At 38.4% G+C, this 24,588-nt stretch overlaps 1 protein-coding gene across 2 annotated transcripts in view; it reads left to right on the plus strand.

Annotated features, from left to right (window-relative positions):
- Nucleotides 1-24,588, plus strand: part of pibf1 (progesterone immunomodulatory binding factor 1) — a 117,815-nt gene that overhangs the window by 67,087 nt on the left and 26,140 nt on the right. For both annotated transcript variants that reach the window (XM_059646488.1, XM_059646489.1), the window contains exons 12-14: nt 2,905-3,055; nt 8,252-8,342; nt 19,680-19,782. In XM_059646488.1, coding sequence (XP_059502471.1) covers nt 2,905-3,055; nt 8,252-8,342; nt 19,680-19,782 — 345 coding nt within the window. The remainder of the gene's footprint in view (nt 1-2,904; nt 3,056-8,251; nt 8,343-19,679; nt 19,783-24,588) is intronic.

Raw genomic sequence — 24,588 nt, forward strand, 5'->3', positions numbered from 1 at the left:
AGTGGTAAAGCCTCTTTCCTGAATGTTCTTGTACAATATGTCCTGAAACATTTCTGAGCTTAAATCAGGGACTGGCTGTCCATTTTCAGAAAATACCTTTTCCCATTGCTAATAAAGCAATCTATTAACTGTTCACTGTAGTGATTGGAGGTAGAGGCTGAAGGGTATTGTGTTTAAGGAGATAATTAGGAGTGGAGATCATCTCCATATTGATTGGAGCGCTATGAGGTGATTTTTGGCAGGGAAATTTGAGATCCCATAACAATATGTGTTTTAACCAAATCTGATGGAGCATTAAACTTGGTCTGTTCAAATTTCATGGAATTGTGAGTGCAACACGGCATGAAACAACTGATAAATACACCTGATTAGGTGGAATGAAAATTTAATTGGGAAAGACAACAAAGTGGTGATGAGAATGTTATTGAGCAGATCAAGTACTTTATAGAAATTGTGGCAAATGAAAGGCCAAAGGATAGGCAGTTGAGAGTTTGTAGTTGTGGTTAAAAGCAAGTTTGTGAGAGTTTGCTTTCAGAGAGAGAATGCAGGACTGATTTGCGTTCATGGGATAAAATAACCTTTGGAAACAGCCAATTAAAAATGGTACACTTGATAATTATAGAACATTGCAATCAGATTGAGTGAGTCTGAGAGTTCTTAAAGAAAAATTATTTCAGCTCATTAGGAACACTGGCACCAGAAGTCTGGGAAGTGACCAACATTATTCCACCCTTTAAAAGAAGCATGGTCTTGGGAATTAGACTGTTACCTTGACTACTGCAATGAAATATGTTTATTAGAATGTACTATTGATGAAGGTTTGGGATGCAGCTAATGAGTACAAGTGCTTTTGAGAAACAATTGGAATATCTGGTCTTCAAAATCTGCTTTATTTCTAAAATTAACAGAATTTGTACTTAAAATATGAAAAGAACTATTTAGATAGCACTATAATAGTTTTTCAAAAGTATTTGTCCTAATAATGAAGGCAGAGAGAATAATTGAAAACCATGTTGTACAAGTTTGGAATCCATTGATGATGAATAATCATCTTACAGCAAATATTGGTTGTCATGTATGTCATGTATCCTATGTTACAACAGTGACTACTCATCAAAAAGCGCATCATTAAAAGTACAACAGTACTTCATTAGCTGAAAAGGAGCTTTGAGACATCTGGTGGCCATGGGAACCCCAATATATATGCAAATCTTTCTTCTTCAACTCATTCAAATGATCGTCCAAATCTATATCTTCTATAGCATATGGATCCCAATGAAATATCTCCATTTGATCACCTTGCCCAACTTTTGTGACCTCTATCAGAGTGACTTCTCTTTAATTCTTGATACATGATAGACTAACTTAGTATAATTTATGTGTCCGTGAAAAAACAAACAAAACAGCACTTTTCTCAGAAACTGTGTTCGCATGGCCTTACTGCTCCATTTATATTTCAATGAGAGAATGCTCCTGGATGGACTACTCTTAAAGCTGTCTTGCATCACTAACTCAACATAGACCATTTAAGGCTATCTGTTTAGTCTCATCTCATTTTGATTTTAGCAGGTAACGTGACTCTTAGATTCATGGAGAAAGTACAATCATATTTAAGCCATATGTAATTAGTATAATCCTAGCATTTTAACACCAAAATTGAGTTTAATGCTGTAATTAAGTTGCTTTGAAAAGAGTAGAATTTGCTGACTGCAGTGTTTTCCTGCAGGGATTTATGTTAGGATAAATGCAAGTACAGACTTGATGGAAAATGTGCCTCTTTCTATTCTATGATTTTTTTTTAAGTTTTACTTCATTGGTGGGATTCAAATAATCCGAACAATACATTTTAATCATTTAAACTACAAAGATGGACAGAGATGGAAAGAACTCCTGAATGGTATGATTCTTCTCTTGATAAAATTTCAAGACACATTCGCCCCTAGGCATGTTAAATTTTACAGTAAAGGTTGTTTTAAAAAGATGTAAGTTCACTCTGAAGTCGAAATGTAAAATTCAGTCCAAACTGCAGTTTAACTCTAATCTCCTCAGTAAGTGCTATATTACATGCTGTGATATTTTTGAAAGCTTCAATCAATTTTTTTTGAAATTTTTGCCAACCATATCCTTGGGTATCATTTTTGTGTTATAAATGCAGAATTGCATAACAATGAAGTTAGCAAGCTGGAAATAAAAATGTTGTATAAAATATAGATTAGATGCAGAATTTCTGATTGATAATTCAAGCTGTATTCTAAATGTTAAAGTAGTCACATTAAGGAAGATCAGCTCAAACAACTTGCCTTCTCTGCAGTTATCTGTTACACACCGTTACATCATTAAGCTTCAAGTGTTTGCCCTTTCTTTTATGAGAGCCAGTAACTTTGGTACAGACAGGTAACCACTTCCTGTATCAAGACAATTTTTCATTCTCATTACAAAATTATAAAGGGTTCACACATATTGAACTGCATCTTCTAAAATGAATGAATTTTGAATCAGTTCATTCTGTCCTTGGCGCTGGAAAGATTGAGATAATCCCAGCTATTTCTAACTGCAGTAATTACCTTTTCCTTATCTTAGCTCTTTGTTACCATCTTCTCTTACCTTTGATCAATATTGCCTTCTTTACCTGACTACAGAGTGGTTCTTGACTGCGCATATACACAGGCAGAAGAACTTCTTTAGTTTATGTTAAATTCCTTGGTGTGTTAACATAATTGCGTAATTAGCTTTCTTTGCAGAATCCTATAATGCTGTGCTAAATATTATACAGAGGAATTTTATGTGAATATGTTAATTATCAAATTGATAAAGTTGAGTTTCGCAAGTGATTTACCTTTACAGGTCAATATGTAAAAGCAGATTTGTAATTAATTGTAACTTTTTACATTATTCTCTCAACAGGTTTTAACAAAAGAATTTTACAAACTGCAGTCATCAGCAGATAAACAAACCACAGAACTTCAGGCACAAAACTCGGAGCTTCAAGCGCGATTAGTGACCTATGAGAAACTAGAACAAGAGCTGGATGGTGTTATAATGCAGTCAGCAGAAAGTAGGTTTTTATTTCTGTGTTTTACTGAGTTCTGTCTCTTGATTGAATTTCAATATAAAGATAAATAATAAGTTATCCCAGAGTAGTGTTTTGAGCAGTAAGTCTGTGCTAACAGAGTTTCTGAGCAAAGTGCTGTTGAGTTTTTTAGATATTTTCTGGGACTGTAAATTATTCAAGGGGCAGAGATGGCTTTTAGTAAAGTGATGCGCTCTTCCTAATGAATGTGGGAGATCAGGGAACATTTTGTATTGCTGGAGACTATCTTCAGGAAGTGTGTTTGGATGTGAATCCGATCAGATCGCATAGATTGATTACAGTGCCAGTTAGAGGCAGTGAGGAATTTACACAATCCACTGGATGTGGTGGATGGCAGTTTCAGGAAGGCAGAGAAGTCACAGATATACTCAGCAAAGTGGGTTACTTATAGGAAAGGTAGGAGATGTAGGGAGGTAGTGCAGGAGTCTCTTGTGGCTATCCTAATCTCAAATAAGTATGCTATTTTGGAAAATGAAGGGGGTGATCATCTCTTGGGAGTGTTGTGCTGAGAGCCAGGTTTTTTAAACCCTGATTGGTTGTTTTGTAAAGAGGGATATATCAAGTTCCAAGTGACTGACTGATTGCGAGAGGAGACTCCCCAGTCAGAGACACAGACACAAGTTCCTGTAGCCGTCAGCAAAGCACTAGAATGATGTGCTCCCTCCCTGGTGCCACTGTCAAGGATGTATAGGAGCAGGTGCAGAATATTCTGAAAAGGGAGAGTGACCAGCAGAAGGTTATCATGCACAGTGTTAGCAATGGCATAGCGACCCAAAGTGATAGTGAGGACAGAGATGACTGTGGCTGGTACGTAAATAAGGGGAGCAAATTAAATAGTCAAGGCAGGCAAGAGCATAGCAGAAAACAAAGTAAGATTGATAAATTAAACTGAATTTATTCCAATGCAACAGCCTGACAGATAAGGCAGATGAACTTAGAGCATGGTTGGTGACAGCTCTTATAGAAGCATGGCTCAAGAAGCGGCGGGACTGGGACCTTGACGTTCTGGTGTATAGATCCTATCGGAAGAAAAGAAGGGGAGGAGTGGCATTTTTGGTTAAGGATAACATTATGGTTGTACTTAGAGGATATTCCGGAGAACATCCATATAATATAAGTGCACCTGAGAAATAAGAAAGGGATGATTAGGTTAGTAGGATTGTACTATAGTCCCCCCCAGTCGTTAGCAGAAACTTGAGAAGCAAATATATAAGGAGATCCCAGTTATCTGTAAGAAGAATAAGAGTTGTCATGGCAGGGGATTTTAATTTTCCAGACATAAACAGGGACTGCCATTGTATTAAGGGCTTGGATGAAGGGGAATTTGACAAGTGTGTTCAGGTAAGTTTTCATATTTAGTATGTGAATATACATATTAGAAAAGTCGTAAAACTTGACCTTGTCTTCGGAAATTAGGCAGGGCAAGTGACTGAGCTGTCAGTGGGGGAGCACTTTTAGGCAAGAAATCATAATTTTGAGTTTTAAAATAGATATGGAAAGAGAAAGACCTGATCTAAAAGTTATAGCTCTAAATTGAAGTACGGTCTATTTTGACAGTATCAGGCAGAAACTTTCAAATGTTGATTGGGGAGGCTGTTGGTAGGTAAAAGGATGGTTGCAAAGTGGGAGGCCTTCAAAAGTGAGATGACAAGAGTTCAGAGACAGTATGTTCATGTTTGTACAAAGAGTAAAGCTGGTAGGTGTAGGCACTGCTGGATGACTAGAAAAATTGAGGCTCGGGTCAAGAAAAAGGAGGCATATGTCAGGTATAGACAGCAGGGATCCAATGAATCCCTACAGGAGTATAAAGGTAGTAGGAGTATACTTAAGATGGAAATCACGAGGGCAAGAAGGGGACATCAGACAGCTTTGGCAAATTGGGTTAGGGAGAATCCAAAGAGATTATACAAATACATCCAGAACAAAAGAGTAACTGGGAAGAGAACAGGGCCCCTTAAAGATCAACGAAGCCACCTATATGTGGTAACCCCAGAAGGATGAGATAATAAACCAATATTTCGTATCAATATTTACTGTGGAGAAGGACATGCAAGCTTGGAACTTGGGAAAATAAATAGTGATGTTTTAAAATTTGTCCATATAACAGAAGTGGAGGTGCTGAAGATCTTAAAACACATAAAGGTAGATGAACTCCTGTAAATGTAGCTCTATTATAGCACAATGTGGATGGGTACGGGAAGAGGAAGGGCTTGGAGGGATATGGGCCAAATGCTGGCTGATGGGACTGCGCCAATTTGAGTTGTCTGATCGGTGCAGACACGTTGGACCAAAGGGTATGTTTCTGTGCTGTATATCTCTATGGTTCTATATAATAGTTTGGATTGTCTAGAGATTTCTTTGCTGTGCTGTGTAGCAAATTTGTAAACATGTTTGTAAAGGACATTCTTACGATTTTGCGCCAAATGCACAGAGGGCATTTCCCACATTGTATTTATTATGAGATGATACCACAGGATACAGCTGTAATATGGTAAACCAGTTTGGAAACCAAAACATAGTTTAGGGTTGTAGGAGTGAACTTGTTGCCTGGCGTGTTTGCATGCTTAAACCACATTTTTGACATTTGAAGTATTGGGCAGAGTTCAGATAATAAAAGCTTGAAGAAACAAGTTGTCAGCAGGTTCTGAGATAATGGGAACTGTAGATGCTGGAGAACCCAAGATAACAAAGTGTGAAGCTGGATGAACACAGCAGGCCAAGCAGCATCTCAGGAGCACAAAAGCTGACGTTTTTGGGCCTAGAGAAGGGTCTTGTTAGCAGATTCCTATGTATTTCCTTTTTTTTTAATTCACTGTCATGTTATGAACTTTGCTGGCAAAGTTAACACTTCATGACCTATCCGATTGACCTCCAGAAGATAGTAGTGAGCCATTTTGATCTACTGCAGCCCACAGAGTTGTTAGGTTTTGAGTTGTAGGATTTTATCTGAGCAAAAATGAAGGAATGGCAATTATGCATTCAAGGTGGGATGATACTTGAAGTGCAACTTAATGGTGTTACCATCCATCTGTTTTCCTTGGCTTCCTAGGTGGTGGAGATTGCTGATTAGGACGCTGAACAAGTTTTGGTTACTTGCTGTATATTTAGTAAATATTGCATAATGCAGCCATCGTACACCATTGTTACTGAGTGGCACTCAGTAAATTGTGAAAGCTTTAGGCAAACAGGTGCCTGCATCTAATAAGCTTCATACTAGATTCTTAAAAGAAGTAACTAATGATAATAATTGATGCATGGTTGTAATTTTCCAAGACTCCCTAGATTCAGAGAAGGGCCCATTAGATTGGAAGATAGAGAATGTAACTCCCACATTCTAAAAGCAAGAGAAAAGACACAGGAAATTAGAGTCCAATTAACGTAGCATCTATAATAACGAAAATGGTAGAAGCTATCGTTGAAGAAGTTGTAGCAGGGTGCTTATATAAGTTGAGGATAATCGGGCAATATGAACCTTGTTTTATGAAAACAAATTCATTGGTTAACCAATCTACTGGAGTTCTTTTGAGGAACAAGTACGTGTACTGAAATAAAACAAAGAACTGCAGGCGCTTGAGATCCAAAGCAAAAACCGAAATTGCTGGCAAAACTCAGCAGGTCTGGCATACCTGTCGGGAGAAAGCAGAGTCAACATTTCGAGTGCAGCGACTCTTCTTCAGTTCTGGTAAATGAATGTATAATGTGGGAAAACGCGAAATTGTCAATTTTAGCAGGAAGAGTAAAAAAGAAGCATATTATCTAAATGGTAAGAGATTGCAGAGTGTTGCGATACAGAGAAATCTGGGTGTCTTGTACCTAAATTGCAAAAGGTTGATATGCAGGTACCACAAGTAAATAGGAAAGCTAGTGGAAAATGATGAATTAATGCAAGGGGAATTGAATGCAAAAATAGAAACCTTGTGTTTCAGTTATGTAAGAGAGCTGGTGAGACCACATCTGGAGTACTGCATACAGATTGGTCATCTTATTTAAAGATGAATGTGATTTCATTGGAATCAGTTCAGAGAAGGTTTATCCAGCTAATAGCCAGGTTAAAATAGATGTTGCTAGAAAAGCCCGGCAGGGCTGGCAGCATCTGTGGAGACAAATCAGAGTAAATGTTTGGGTCAAGTGACCCTTCCTCAGAACTGGTGCAGGATTACCTAAGTTGTTTTATTTCATAGAATCCCTACAATGTAGAAGCAGGTCCTTTGGCCCACCAAATTTGCACCGACCATCAGAGCACCACACCCAGACCCATCTTAGGAGGAAAGGCAGCACAGGCTAGGCCTGTGTCCACTGGTGGTCAGAAGAATAAGATACAACTTGAATGCCATATAAATGATCCCGAGGTGACTTGACCGGATATTCCCTCTTAAGGGAGAATCTAGAACTAGGGGTCACGTTTTAAAAATATTTATTTAGGATGGAGATGTCATTTATTTAGGATGGAGATGTGAGGAATTTTTACTTTTTTCACAGGGGATCATGAGTCTGAAGAACTCCCTTCCTAGAAAGGCAGTGGCAGCAGATCCTTTGAATATTTTTAAGGCAGTGGTAGATAGATTCTTGGTCTGCAAGAGAGTAAAAAGTCATCATGGATAGGCAGGAATATAGATTTTGCATCGCAATGAAATAGCCATGATCTTATTAGATGACGAGCCTACCTCGGGGACAGAATGTTTAATCCAGCTTCCTGTTTGAATTAATGAAGCAACACACATAAATTTTATGCACCTAGTTCACTAAATATGAGAATGGTCCTCCAAAAACAGTTCTCAATATGATTAGCTCACTCGGATCATAACTGCCTGGTTTGTGAATCACTTTCGCACGTTACTGTGCATTTGTACCATGTACCGTTGTATACCTTCAAATTCTAATGCATACAAACCCAGTATTTCACTGGACATGCAAGATCATCAGAGGTTTCCAAAATTTAAATACCTACCAGTAAAATAGGGGTAAAATACAGTTTTCCACCTATAGTTCAGAGCTAGAATTTAAGGATAGATAAAAGCATATTGAATGATCCAAAAGGCTGTACATTTGCATTACTAACTTTTCAAGCAGACCTCTTTAGTCAACTGATTAATCAAGCGTATTTTGATTTTTCAAAATCAATCAGCTTATATGTAAATTAATTTCATTGCTTTTCTGTAGTGGAAAATGAGGATGATGCAGAACGGGTTCTTTTCTCTTATGGCTATGGTGCTAATGTTCCCACAACAGCAAAACGACGCCTTAAGCAGAGGTGAGAAATCAACATGAACTTCCTTTGTTCGTTTTCCATTTGACTAATTGCGTCTGAATTAGCAAACATTAGTAGAATTCATTTTTTAAAGAGATTTTTGAAGCAAATTTCCATGACAAAAATCTTTTGTCGTGTATGCCGAACTTTCTGAGACAATTACCATTTTAAAATATATCTTTAATCTTAAAACTGAATACATAAATCTAAGTCTTCATGCCCTAAAGTTACATAATTAGCTGCATTAAAATCTTGATAACTGAATAACAGAGGGATGGTGTACCACAGTATAATTTCATAATGTGGCCCATATTTTCAAAACACTTCAGTTTTAACCAGCTGTGCTGTGATGAACACTCAAGTGGGATATACTCAGTCAATTCAAACAGTGATTGAACTGAACTTGCTTGCAGGAAAACCCCACATGACTTTTTAAAAATTCATTCATGGGATATGGGTAGAGCTGGCAGGGCCTACTTGCCCTAGAGAAGGTACTGGTGAGCTGCCTTCTGAACCACAGCAGTCTATGTGATGAAGGTACACCCACAATGCCACAGGGGATGGTGTTCAAGGGTTTTAACTCAACAACATTGAAGGAATGACAATGTATTTCCATGTCAGGATAGTCAGTAGCTTCGATGGGAACTCAGTGGTATATTCCCATATCTACTGCCCTTGACCTAGATGGTAGTGGTCATTAATACACTGTCAAAGAAGCCGAAGTAAATTTCTTTAATGCATCTTACATTTTGTAGATGCTGCTGCTTCTCAGCAACAGCGATCACAGGATGAGTGTTTGTGGATGTGAAGTCACACAAGCAGACTGCTTCGTCCTGGGCACTTTCAAGGCTCTTGAGCGTTGTTGGAGTTGCACTGAAATAGGCAAGTGGGACGTATTCCATCACGTTCCTGACTTGTGCCTTGTAGATAGTGGACAAGCTTTCGGGAGTCAGAGATATGTTACTCATCTTAAGATCTCTAGCCTCTGATCTGCTCTTGTAGCCACAGTATCTATATGGCTAATCCAATTCAGGTTCTTGTCAGTATTTACCCAGCATGTTGGTAATGCTATCGAATGTCAAGGGTCAATGGTTAGGTTCTGACTTATTGGAGGCAGTCATTGCTTGACAGAGATAATGGGAACTGCAGATGCTGGAGATTCAAAGATAATAAAATGTGAGGCTGGACGAACACAGCAGGCCAAGCAGCATCTCAGGAGCACAGCTTGACACTTGACACTTGTGTGGCATGAATGTTACTTACCAAGTGACAGCCCAAAACTGGCATTGTCTATATCTTGCTGCATATGGACAGACTGGTGCAGTATCTGAGGATTTCCACATAGTGCAGAATATGGTGCAACATCAGCAAACATCACCATTTCTGACTCTGTGATGGAAGAATGGTCATTGAAGAAAGAACCTGAAGTTGGTTGAGCTTAGGAGACTTCACTGAGGAACTCCTGGAACCAAGATGTTTGACCTCGAACAATCACAATCATCTTTCTCTGTACCAGGTATGATTCTAACCAGCAGAGACCTTTTCCCCCAATTCCTGTTGACTCCTATTTTACTAGGGCTACTTGATGCCACACTTGGTCAAAGACAGCTTTGATGTTAAAGGCAGTCATTCTCCCCTTATCTCTTTTTTTTTCCCATGTTTGAACTAGATTATAATGAGGTCAGGAACTGAGTGATCCCGTTAGAACCTAAATTTAGCATCAATGTGCAGGTTATTGCTAAGCATTGCTTAATACCATTGGTGATGATGTTCAAGAATTTAAAAATTGGCCAGTAAATGCCCTAATTGGATTTGCCCTGTCTTTTTGTGTGCAGGTCATACCTGAGTAATTTTCCATATTGCTGGGTAACTGCCAGCTGTGTTGGAACAGTTTGGCTAAAGGCATGCTTGGTTCTGGAGTATGCATCTTCAGTACTATTGCTGAAAATCAAGGGTCAGTAGCCTTTGCAGTATCCAGTATAACCAATCATTTCTTGATATCACGTGGAGTGAATTAAATTGGCTAAATGCTTTGAGACAGGGGACATCTAGAGGAGGCCGTGATGGATCATCCACTTGGCACTTCCGGCTGAAGATCGTCGCAAATGTTCAGCCTTGTCTTTTGCATTGATTCATTAGGCCCCCCCCCCCCCCCGCATTACTAAGGATGGGATGTTTGTGGAGCCTCTTGCTCGATGAGTTGTTTAATTGCACACCACCATTCATCTTGTTATGTGGCAGGACTGCAGAGCTTAGGTCTTTTAGATCTGGAATTGTTTAGCCCTGTCTGTCACATACTGCTTATGCCATTTGGTACACAAGTAGTTTTGCAGCTTCATCAGGCTGACGCCTCATTTTTAGATATATCTGATGTTGTTCCTGGCATGCCGTCCTGCATGCTTCATTGAACCAAGAAGTATTAGTTCAATTATGGAATTGATGTTGATGGTTAAATAGGGGCATATCAGGCTGTGAGTTCGCTGATTGTGTTGGAATGCAATTTGGCTACTGTTGATAGTTCGTGCACTAATCAGCAGGAGATTTCCTTGCCCATGTTTGATCTAATGTGATCTCATAGTATCCAGAGTCAGTTTAAGGAGTCATAGGCAGCTCAGCTGTATACCACTGTGTTGCCAACTCTGCCAGATCTAACCAGTGGTGGGACAGGATGTACCCAGAGGTGGTAGTGGTGTTCTCTAAGATGTCATGTATAAGCTATAATTCTATAAGTTCCTTAAGGCTGTGCTTGCCTAGTCTGTGAGACAGCTCTTCTAATTTTGGCATTAGCTCCCAGATGCTAGTAAGGAGGACTTTGCAAAGCTGACAGAGGTGTATTAGTCGTTCTGATGCCTTAGTCAATACCAGGTGGTCTGTCGATTTCATTTCTTTCCAGAGACTTTCTATTGGTTGAAACAACTGAATAACTTGCACAACGATTTCAGAGGCCAGTTAAGGGTCAGCTACATTGCTATGGGTCTGGAGTTGCATCGAGCCAGGCAGGCAAGGATTGTAGTCTTCATCCATAAATGGCATTGATGAACCAGTGGGTTTGTTTGAATTGGTTGCCTGATAAAATGGCCTGTAATCTGCAGACAAGCTACAAGCAAAATATGGGGCCAGAGCAGGCAACTGTAATATATTTAAGATGGTGAGTAAGCGGTTTTCTTTGTCTCTGAAGGTTCAACTTCATGGACTATGTGGACCAAATAAATTCATGAGCTGCAATTTGCAAAGGTCACAACTTGTTAAAAACCTGTAGAGAAAAAGTCAATCCAGTGTCATGAAACACCAATCCATAAGGAGTAAAAGATAGGAAATTATATTTAAAAAATTCAAGCGCCTACTCAGTCTACAAATGACAAGCTTATTATTGAATCAGTAGCGATGCATCAGAGGCGACTTTTTTTTTGTTCATTAGTTGATGTCACTCATAGAATCATAGAACCAAACATCAGTTTAGAGTCGCTTTCATCCTACAAGAATCTTTTTGTATGACACATACATTTGTGTTCTTTGTGTCTACATTCCTGCCAAATACAGATCTTTTCAATGCATCCATCATAATGTGGACAGTTATGAATGTAAGTTAACTTATTTTCCTCTCCTTTTGGTGAAGCTTCATGATTGTCTTCACCCTTATTCAGTGTGAATGCAGAACACTTGGCATTTATAAAGTACCCTGAAAACCCTGCTTCATTGTTGCATTAGCAGTGACCTCTATGCCACTCATATAAATTTTACAATAATTTTTAAGACCTGTGTGCTGGGTAGCAGGGGCATGTAAATATCTCTTGTATTCATCCTTGTAGTGCAAACAATGGGAAATACTTCCCACATTGAAATTCATTATTTTATTCACACCCACACATTGCTGGGCATTTAATACATCAGTCACTTCCAATGGTAAACTGAAGTGATATTAAAATGGGTGGGGATGCAGAAGATCAGGCATTTGTCCTTGCCTGTCCTAATCCCACAGATTTACTGGCTTGTTTCCCACTTCAATGAAGACATTCCTGCTTTAACTATTCAAAATTGAAATGTTTAATTTAGACTACACACTGTTCAAAAATATTTGTTAACAGATGTGCTAATGAAATACCTCTTAAATTCAGTAGAAATCAGTGATTTAAATGTAATTAACACGTACATTTCTAGAATAGGCATCTATCAGTATTGGATTTTGGATGCTTTTCCATCATTTTTCCATGTTTTTATTATGCAGTCAGTTTCTTTCAACAAGATATTTTAACATCACAATGGGCAGACATTGTAAATGTTTTAACAGACTAGGTCTTCATTACCGAGCTAGTCCTTCTCAAACATTTCTGAGATTCCATTCTTAGCCTTCAGTTCTGCTCCAGTGATAAGATCAATGTATTTTTTTAAATGTTTGAGAAATGCAGACAGTAAAAGCACTAGGAATCTTCTGTCAAACTAAATTCAAAACAAGCAGCTCATTTGAAATGAATCTTGACTTGAAACTTCACTAGATTTGACCACTTCTTGCATTTAAGTGATAAATTTGCATTCAATTCTAATCATTAGCTTGTTACCACTAAGAACAAGTAAATGGCAAAATGATGTTGCTATGTGTTTTTACAGCATCTGTTCACTTTAATTTTGTGTTGGTATTGTGCATAAGCTTTTACAAGGAAGAATCTTAAATATCCAGACAGTATTTAAGATTATTGGCAATAACTACCAGTTTTAATTGTTTTTACAAAGAGCATTAAAACTAAGTTGTGAAAGAAGGCAAATCTAAATTCATCTACATATAACCAAGCCTCAAGTTGAGTTTTGGTTGGAAGATTTGAGTACTTTAATACCAGTTAATCTAATAAAGCTAATGTTTATTTTAAAAGCAAGACTTTTTTGTTTACTAATACAAAATAGAAAATTGAGAAAGATTTGGGGAAGAATCTTGGCTTGACAAGCAATCTCAGCATGCAGTTGGAAATTCCTCATGTTTCACAAGAACATATCCGGCCTTGGCTGAGATAAAACCAGAAGATAACTTTTAACCAACAATCACAGTCTTACAAACTGGTACTTCTATATGTAGGAGGAGCTGTAATAAGGAGGAAATTATTGAAATTTACACAGAAATGTTGGCTCTTAAAATGTAATCACTTATTGACATCATCCATCCTTAATTTCTCCTTGGTCTGAGCAACTGACTCCAGTTTGCATTGTTATGGTGGATAACATCATCCTGTTATTGGTGGAATGTGTAAGAATTGCCAAGCTTTTTCAAATGTGAACACGTTTCCCAACCAACCAACAGGAGCACTGATAGGCCTTTGAATATTGTTCCATTTTCAATAAATTCTCTTAATTTTGTAATGTAAGTGTGAGATTATGGGCTCAGGCTTTCCATGTTTCTGACGTCTTTGTTGATGATTATATCACCCATATGTTTCTGTATTTGATGTGTTGCTTCTTTCCTTTTAACACACATTTGCAAGCTTACTTTGTCATGCTCTCTGTTTTTTTCCCCTTTCCTTTTCATTGGAGTAGAATAAATCACCAAAACGGCAGGTTGCATTTGAGCTGCACTTGCTGGGGAGGGGTCGAATTGATTCCTGAAGACTACTTTGGCATCCACTACACAAGCAAACAAACTCCCCTATCCCTTTGATGACAACAAGACCGGCATCTCTTTACTTTATAGAACAATACAGCGCAGAACAGGCCCTTCGGCCCTCGATGTTTTGCCAACCTGTGAACTAATCTAAGCCCCTTCCCCTACACTATCCCATCATCATCCATAAGCTTGTCCAAGGACTGTTTAAATGCCCCTAATATGGCCGAGTAAACTACATTGGCAGGCAGGGCGTTCCACGCCCTTACCATTCTCTGAGTAAAGAACCCGCCTCTGACATCTGTCTTAAATCTATCACCCCTCAATTTGTAGCTATTACCCCTTGTACAAGGTGAAGTCATCATCCTCAGAAAAAGACTCTCACTGTCCACCCTAGCTAATCCTCTGATCATCTTGTATGTCTCTATTAAATCTCCTCTTAGCCTCCTTCTCTCCAATGAGAACAGACCCAAGTCCCTTAGCCTTTCTTCATAGGGCAGGCTCAATCCAATTGTTTATTCCTTACCCGACACCCTTCCCTTTTTTTTGCATATAAACTGACATTTTCTCTACCATCAGTTCTGAGCAAGAGTCACCGGATCAGAAACGTTAACTCTGCTTCTTCCTTCACAGATGCTGCCAGACCTGCTGAGCTTTTCCAGCAACTTTGTTTTTGTTCCTGATTTACAGCGTCCACGGTTCTTTCAGTTTTATTACATTATAGAGAGAATAGAGATGGAGCATGAGGCTGCAACAACAAACGAGTTCATGGATTTGTTTCCTTTAGGAGAAAAGTAATGACAGCAGTGCTTCTCCTTAATAATTCCAGCAATTTATTTGTATCAATACCACCACATTTTCAGCTACGCAACACACATGCCAGCCTTGCATGCTCACCTCTGCTTTTTCCCCATTTTCTCAAACTCATCTGGCAATAACGAGGCTGGTAATCTTGAACAAAAAAGGTCTAAAACGTCTAGCTCTATTTATGTTACTTTTGTTTCTATTTCTAGGCTTGTGTTTCTTCATGTTTAATTGCAATAGATCATAATCATCCCTGATGACACAAATTCTCCTACTGGCAAGGTCTTTCAAGTTGGAGAATTTGAATTTGATAGAAAATGCTGGCAAAGTGCACACATTATATATTTCCAATCCTTGAATTTACTGTTTCGACTATATCCTTATGCTGGACTCTTCTTTCTGTAAATGACCTATTTCTCCACAGATGGTGTCAGACTTGCTGAGCTTTTCCAGCAGCTTCTATTTTTGTCTCTGCTTTTATATTCAGTCGAGAGGCATGGGCATCATTGGCTGGGCTAGCATTGATTGCCCTTGCCCTTGCCCTAGTTGCCCTTAACAAGGTGGTTTTGAGCTGCTTTATTGAACTGTTACAATCCATGTACTGCTGGTAGACCCACAAAGCTGTTAGGGAGGAAATTGTCAAGATTTTGACCCAGCAATAGTGAAGTAATGGTGATGTTTCTAAGATGGAATGGTGAGTGGCTTGGAGGGTACCTTGCAGTTGATGGTATTCCCATGTATTGTCTGTGCTTGTCCTGTCAGATGGAAGTATTTGTGGATTTGGAAGGAGCTATCTAAGGATGTTTTACAAATTTCTTTTGTGCATCTTGTAGATAGTGCACTCTGCTGCTGCTGAGCATGGATGCTTGAGTGACTGAATAGATGTGGATGTGGCGCCAGTCAAACATACAACTTTGTCCTGGATGGTGTCAAGTTTCTTGAGTATTACTGAAGCTGGACACATCCAAGCAAGTGGAGAGTTCTCAATTACTTGCCTGAGTTCTACTTTGTAGGTGGTGAACCAACTTTAGGGAGCCAAGAAATGAGTTACCTGCTGCAGGACTACTAGCCTCTGTGCTGCTCTCGTAGCCCCTATATTTATATGGCTAGATCAGTTAACTTGCAAGTCAATGGTAACCCCCCAGGATGTTGATTGTGGGGGATTCAATGATGGTAATGCCATTGAATGTCATGGGGTGGTGATTAGATTGTCTCTGGTTGGTGGCTGGAAGGGATAGTCATTGCCTGGCAGTTGTGCAGTGCAAAATTTTAAAAAAGACACAAGGGACAATTTTTTTTTAAACACAGTGGTTCATGTATAGAATGAACTTCCAGGGTACGTGGTGGATGCAGATACGGTTACAACGTTTAAAGGACATTTGGGTAATAAATGAATAAGAAATATTTGGACCAAGTGCATGCAGGTGGAATTAGTTTAGTTTGGGATTATGATCGGCACCAAAGGAGTTGTTTCTGTTCTCTATGATTCTGTCCCACTTTTTAACCCAAGCCTGGATATTGTCCACATCTTGTTGCATTCAGGTATTGATTGCTCTAGTATCTACATTGTTGGGCATTGTGCTGAACATCATGCAATCATCAGCAAACATCCCTGCTTTTAACCTTTCGATGGAACGAAGATCATTGATGAAGCAGTTGAAGGTGGTTGTTTCTCGGGTACTGCCCTGAAAAATTCCTGCAGAGATGTCCTCTAGCTGCAATACTGACATCCACCAACTACAATTATTTTCCTATGTGCCAGATGTGAGTACAGCCATCAGAGACTGTCCCCACTGATTCTCATTACACCAAGCTTAATCAGATGCAACCTTGATATGAAGGACAGTCAGGAACTGAGTGGCCCTGTCAGAATCCAAACTGGGCATCAGTGAGCAGGCTTTGCTTGATAGCACTGTCGATGGCACCTTCCATAATTTTATTGATGATTGAGTCACCTGATGGGGCAGTAGTTTACTGGGTTAGACTCATCCTGCTTTTTGTGCACAGGACATATCTGGGCAATTTTCCAGATTGTTGGGTAGATATCGACGTTGAAGCTGTACTAGAGCAGTAGCTAGGGGTCTGGCAAGTTCTAGCACACAGGTCTTCAGTAATATTTCCGGAATGCTGTTTGGACCTATAGCCCTTGCGGTATCCAGTGCCTACAGCCATTTCTTGAAATCGCATGGAGTGAATCAACTTGGCTGAAGACTGGCATCTGTGATGCTGGAGACTTGTGGAAGGGGCTAAATGGATCATTCAGGCACCACTGTTAGCTGGAGGTGGTTGCGAATGTTTCAGCCTTATATTTTGTGTTGATGTGCTGGGCTCTCCTATATTGAGGATGGAGATATTTGTGAAGGTAGAGCAACAGCATGCTGGAAGGACACAGCAAACCAGGCAGTATCTGGAAGAAAGGAGCAGTGAATGTTTTGAGTATTATCCTCCTTCAAGACTGGATGTGGGGGAAGGAGGAGCTGCTGATTAAGAGAGGAGGGGTAGGGGTGGAAGTAGAATGGTGGTGATGGGTGGACACTGGTAGTACATACGACCTGGTTGGTCAATGGAAGGGATAAATTCGGTTTGTGGCTGGAAGGCAGGGTCAGAAAGTGGAATGAAAGGGAGGAAGTGGGGCTGGAAAGGGAGCCGGAGGATGGGTGAGAAGGTTATTTGAAATTGGAGAAGTCAATATTGAGTCTTCCAGGCTTGTGAAGCCTCCACCTCCAGTGAATTGTTTTGGTTGTCCACTACCGTGTATGTGGCAGGAACTGTAGAATTCAGATCTGATCTGTTGGTTATGGAGACGCTTAGCTCTGTCCATCACTTGCTGCTTATGCTGTTTGGCATGCAGGTAATCCTATCTTCTAACTTCACCAGGTTGACACTTCATTTTTAAGTATGTTTAGTGCTGCTCCTGACATGTTCTCCTGCACTCTTCATTCAGCCAGGCTTGGTCCCCTGGCTTAATGGTATTGATAGAGTAGGAGATATTGCCAGGTCATGAGGCTGTAGATTTTGTTTGAGTATGATTTTGCTGCTGCTGATGGCCCACAGTGCCTCGTGGATGCTCAATCTTGAGGTACTAGACCTGTTCAAAGTCTGCCCCATTTAGCATGGTGACAAATTATTTTATAAAGTCAGTATTTCATGATCGGCACATTGATATTGTTAGAAAGTGATGGCAACTGTATTATCTAAAATGGTCAATTTTATTAGAAGGGCACCTGCAACATGAAAAAGATGACATTAGTATATTTTTGCATTTGGAGACATATATTACAGAATCACCAAATACGCCATCACACCACTTCTGAGCGATGAAGACAATAGTTCTTAATCCTTCCTCCTCCAAAACAAAGTTTGCTGAATATATTTTGTGATTTCATGCTTCCCTTATTTTCTAAATAATAAAGCATAAGACAGCTGAAGACCAATCTTGTTGGCGGAAAAGACATATGAAACTAACAGTCCTCTCACTGCTGCCTTTGCATGTAGTACTTGTAATGACCACATCTGATGGAATTTAACTCCTTTCAGAGAAAGGCACTTAGTCAGTATTCTAACTTGCCGTATAAGTATTATGTACTAATGATTAATCATACATATTTTTCTGAATTAATTTCCACAAGGATATGGAAGGATAATTTTGAAAGTTCTTTACACACATTAGATCCTTTCTTCAGATTACATACGCTTTTCAGAAATCATTTCTGTAGTTACTGAAATAAAATTAATGGATTACTCCATGTATGATGATTTGGTGAATATTTGTAGCCTTGCAAAATATCGTTTTGCTCTTTAGCAGGTCTTTTCCTGCCTTTTAAGCAAAATGCAAATGCAACACTGAACTAAACATGACTTTCCATATTGTCAACAGCATGTCATTCAAATTGTTGCCTTTACATGCTAATTCAGTGACAGATTTTCTAATGTATGGCCATAACTTAATGATTTATTTTCAGATTCACTTTCAACAGTAAGATTTAGCAATATTGAATTACTTATGGAATTTGATTTTCAGCTAATCAGAATGCCTATTCTTAACGGTTGGAAATGCAATTCTACTTGTAAAGGTGTGGTTTTTTTCATATTATGTGTTTACAAAGTCTGCTATTCAGTAATTGACATATTTACAAAATGATACGTGTGGTTTGATATGGTACACTGAGCAGAAATTTCATCACTGGGAATATTCATTTGAATACAATATTCAACAGAATGTTTTTTTAAATGTTGTATAAATTGATTTCTCCTGTAAAAGGTGTAGACTGATTGAAGTTTCAGTTGTGAATTTTTGTGAAATTTGAAAAATATGTTCAGGTCAGTGCATTGCAAATGAATGTTGTAATGCAATTCTGAAAGGTTGTGTTGAACCTTCCTAAAGCAACACTGACAAGTGCAAAGAAAATGGAAGAGAGGTGTTAAGCATTATGGCCCACCAAGGGTTCATGCAGTTCATTAAGTAGCTTTGATTTCTGTAAGCTGAAAATACTAGGCAGCAGTAATGATTGCTTACACTTAATTCAACCAGTAGAAGTCACCTTTGCATAATGAAGAACTATTCTCAAGAAGAATCATACTGGACTTGAAGTGTTAATTCTAACTCTTTCTCCACAGATGCTATCAGACCTGCTAAGTTTCTCCAGCAATTTTTTGTTTTGTTTCAAATTTCCAGCATCCACAGTGTTTTGCCTTTAACCCCTTCCAAGATCTTCTCTACAGTGGTAGATATGCTGTCCAATCTGATATCACTGAATAAATGCAAGCTATTTGAAAGACTGAAGCTGATACTGGTGAAAAGTGTAGCTTTCAACTCCTTTCAATCCTATCATCCTTGGATCATGACACAAATTTCTTAGTTGCAGCCACAAGTGTAATCATGTGTGACTCTATAACTTTGAATGAAAACATGTGCTTCACTCCATTGATTGCTATTGCATTTTTTTCTTCAGTGTTCATCTTGCAAGAAGGTTGTTACAGTTGGAAAAGCAAAATTCACTCCTTCGAAGAGATTTAGATTGTCAGAAGGTCCATGCTGATGAATTAAGACAAGAGGTAAATTATGTAAGAAAAATAGAATCATTTGTACCAATGAATTGTTAATACTGAATGAAAGTCAATTGTTACTTGCTGTTTCTACAGTTTGAAGGTGCTATATATTGTAGACTGGTTGACCTCAGATCAGGGCTGAGATACGCACCTTTGACAAAATGTTTGTGTGCGTAGCTTGGTCAGTGCCTTATACCCAGATTGAAACCCATCCAGCAGTTTATTCAAAGTATTTGACATGTTACTAAATCACCTTTTCCTGTAAGTGTAAATATTGTGTGTAATCTCTTGGGATTTTTATAAAAAAGAGTGTTTTGAATGATATGAGTTAGGTGTCTAGAGACAGGACCAATTATTCTTTGACAGAAAGTGTTCTGAGGAAATTTGGTGTGTGTGAAGATCAGTAATTAGCTTAGAATAGATTGACCTGAATGTGTGGCTTCATTAATGTCTTTCAGCAAGTGAGAAGTGAGAGTCGGTGTTCCAAGAACTTGTTGAGATGAGATGGGAGGAGCACTTGCTGTTTACAAAATTGAGAGAGGGTTAGACTTATTTTTGTGATGCAGTGTGTGTGTGATTTATGTATATGTCAATATCATTTATTTTTGAGTCTGGATTTTGAACTAATGACTTCTGGGTTATGGTCTGTGTATTTTGGGAGGGGAATGGTTAATGATCAACTTTTAAGACTTTATGGAGCCTTTTTTTTATAACCGAAATGAAAGAGACTTAGAGTTCCTGGATTGATAATGGGAATTTGTTTGCATTATGAGATCTTTACAATTGGACAGGTAAACACTGAAAACTTTTGGCTTAGCAAATTTTACTTTTCCTTAGGTAACAAATTTATAGCTTGTAAAGCTTTTGGTTTCTGTTCTGGTTGAAGCTAGATGCAAGAAACATTTTCTCCTGGAGAAAGAAGTTAGTTTGAAACAATTAAGAAATGGGTTAGCTCAGTGTAAGAGTTTAGTTTAAAAGTTCCAGACCAGAAAGGTTTGGATAGAACTCTGAAGGGGTTATTTGAAGCTCCGAAAGTTTAAACACGCCTAATTAAGGCAAAGGCTGTCAAACTGTCAAGAGCAGGAATTAAATGAAACAAAAGTGTCAAATCCATAAATGAAATGGAGAAAGGAGCTCTAGGAATTGGCTATTGTAAATGGATGGTGTTGGGATTATATTTTACCATGTGTTTTGAAATCTTTAAAATTGTTTTATGTGTCATTGGCTTGATGTACTGTATTTTATCTAAATTTCCTTTGAATAATGGAACTTCTTTTTTCTGGTTAAAAATAGCACTATGTGCTTGTTTTTTAGTGAAAGACCACCATATTAAAACCAAAAAAAACCCATCAAACCAGTTTTAAATCTGCAATCTGATTTGTCTAGTAATGGCATCAGCTTGGATCATAATGTTTTAACTTTACTTTTTTGTAAACTGTTCGTTTACCCATTAAATTTTAATCCGAGCATCAGCCTGAACAGATTACATACTTGCCTGCGATCAGAAATGTTATTAGGTGGTGGTAGGTGATATGTTCCAAACTACATAAATGCAGTTCAGCCCCACATCAGCTCAACACCATTTGGCACAAAATAACTGACTTGCTTGGTAACCAGTATTAAACATCCATCACATTGAATTTGCACTTCCTCCTCAATTGCAGACCATAGCCTAGGCCCAAGAGACACATTACGAGTCCTGGTCCTCCTTCCTGGTTTACAGGCCCCCTGATTCTTTTCCTCCCCCACATCTCCCTGCCCCCCTCCCCAACCACTTTAATTATCCTTCTCAATCATGCATTTTTTAAAAAATATGAAGCTAATAAATCTAAAAGATATTTGCTTGAAATAATAAGCAAGTTTTGACAAGCTCAAAAATGTATATGTTTTTAAACAATTACAAATGTTGTATGTAGTTTATATCTACCTGACGTACATATGACGTGTCTGTGTTTTAGGCAGCCTGATGCCATCCTCCAGCATTTATTATTTTGCATGATACACTGAAATATATGTTTCTCTTGTAGATTCTGTACTATTTTTTGCCTGCCTTGAGACCTCTGTTAAAGCCTTTACTTCAGCAGACTATTACAGCTGTCAGTTAATTTACAAGCTTAAGTTTGGTTTGCAAAGCTCTACATAGTCCCTCTTTAAAATTTATTTTATTTCAGGTACAATGCAATCACTTCTGAAGAACAATTATATTTGCCTTAAAGCTTAAACTCTCAGATACTGTGAAACCTGCTGAGTTCTTCCAAGATTCTCCATTTCTATTTCAGATTTTCACAAATTCGCAGTATTTTACTTTGTGTTGTTAAACTAAATTCATCACTTTAGTTATAATTCCATGAATACAGTATATTTTTGTTTATTTCCCAAAAACAATTGGTGTCATCATTTAACTCATCAAGTACACTTCTATAATTTTTTATGATATATCATGTGCGTATTTAATATTGTTTTTGGTGTGAGATAGAGTTAATTAAATCTTCCTCAAATTAACGTGTCCCATTTAGAATAATCCCAGCATGCTCATTTAAATCCTCCACTGTTAACTTCTGATATTATGATAGAAGAAGACAAGAGCTAGGAGCAGGAACAGATCATACGGCCTGTCAAGACTGCTCTATCATCGAGTACCAACTCCACTTTTTCTAGCCCATTCCCCTGGTTCCCTGAAAGCCTGGAAATCTGTGTATACCAGCCTTGAACGTGAGAAATCACTATTAGAATCCAAACACTTTTAAACCATTTTATTTCAAAGAAAAGTATGTACTTCACATTTGTTGAAAGGATCTTCCTTCCATCTTCGGATATTTGTTGACAGAAATTGAGCTGCAATATTCATGACACCTGAGAGACTAAAGCCCGTGTTCATATACAGTAAGAGACCTGGACAAGATTCAGGTTTGGGCTGATAATGGCAAATCACATTAGCAGCACACAAGTGCCAGGCGTTGATCATCTCCAACAAGCTCAAATCTAACCAGCACCCCTCATTTAATGGCAGTGTCATTGCTGATTTCCCAATTATCAACATAGTAGGGGTTACCATCGACCAGAAACAGAACTGGACTAGCCATATGTTTATACTGTGGCAATGAGAATAGGCTAGCAATTCTGCTGTCTAAACCATGACAATGCACATTGTGGTCAATCATGAAGTAGTCAAGATGACTTTTGGTGTAGTTTTCCTTTGTATTTTAATGATCAAAGAATTTATCATCTGTTAAAGAAGCTACATTGAAGGTAGCAAGTGTAGAGCAATAAACAAATGCACAGTAAAATATATTGGAATTAGAACGTGCTGGTTATTTCCAATAAAACACTGCTATTTTAGCAAAGGTGGCTAAATACTTATAGTTATGACACCTAGCAAGAGAACCAAGGGTGGGGGAACAGACTGTTTGTTTTATTTTGTTTTAACATAATAAATTTCAGTACCCTGAAATACACTACCTGAAATGCTGGTGGCCATTGTTTCTTTAGTGATTTTGTTATGATTACAGGCCAGAACGAAATCTAGATTGATGATTTTGTTTTATTGAGCATGGTAATCATTCACAGAAATAAAGGCATGCAAGGCTATAAATTTTCTTCAACATTAAAGAAATCTATTGCACAAAAAGCAAGCTGTTTAAATATAGAGCACGGTTCGCAAGATCTTAAAACATATACTAAAACAAAGTTCCATCCATTCCCTAGCATCAGCTCTTTGCAGTGAGGCAAATTAAAAGAAATTCCCTTCTATATCAAAACTTCAGGCTCCAGTTAACTGCTTCTCCTAGTTCTATCCGGAAAACTGAAGTCATCTTGATGATTGTTGATGAAAATGAAAGAATAGGCTTTCTCAGTCTTCTAATAATTTGTAGATTTCTAACCAAACACTCTTGTCCTGCAAGTTTCAAACACACACCTTTTGTATTCAGGTAATTGTGCTTTTCCTGAACTGCCCTATATTTCTTTCTACAGGACAAGGTGAATTTGTTTCTGACTGCAGTCAGGTGTCCTCCAAAGCTGCCCCAAGAGCTTTTAATCTTGCTGGTTTTCTGTACTAAAATCAATTCTTGATTATTCTAAATCAAAAGTGTGCTAATGCATTTCAATGTTTACTTCCACCTGACACAATCAGCAGTCTTCTGTTATTGCTCCAGGAGGCCTGTTGTTACCTGCTGTTTAACAAATTCTAGATTAGGTCATGATTCCAGAAGGAATCTGATTTCACTTTTTTTAAACCCTCCACAAAAATAACCTACATCCATATGCTTTAGATTGAAATCTAAACTTGCAAATATGTTATAATATCACATGCTCTATTATAAATTTGAAAAGTGAAAATTGAGGGCAGTGGAGATAAAGCAGGAGTGTGAGATCAATGGGAGAAGTCTGTCAAAGGGTCGGCACAGGGACTGTGATGTGCAAATTGTTCTCCTGCGTTGGGAGATCTACTAATCTATTATGTCCAGCAAAATAAGGGATAAAGTAAATATTTTCTCACCGCTATGGGACCAGATCGTTTTGAGGTGACATCTTACCAGTGTTGTTTGAGAGCCTTGAACCACTGTAGTCTTTTTGGTCTAGGCACAGTACTGTTAGGGAGGGAATCCCAGGATTTTGATCCAGCAAAGGAAGGAATATGGTGTTTCTTAGAGATACTTTTAGCAAGTGTGTTCCCATTCATCTGCTGCACTTACCCCTCTCGTAATAGAGGTTAAACTTGGAGTGTGCTGTCTAAATGTTTTGGTGAGTTGCTGCCATGCATTTTGTAGATTGTACACAATGCCCCTGCTATGCATCAGTGGTGGAGGAAGT

The sequence above is a fragment of the Stegostoma tigrinum genome, chromosome 6 (assembly GCF_030684315.1).
Source record: "Stegostoma tigrinum isolate sSteTig4 chromosome 6, sSteTig4.hap1, whole genome shotgun sequence".
NCBI classification, from domain to species: Eukaryota; Metazoa; Chordata; class Chondrichthyes; order Orectolobiformes; family Stegostomatidae; genus Stegostoma; species Stegostoma tigrinum.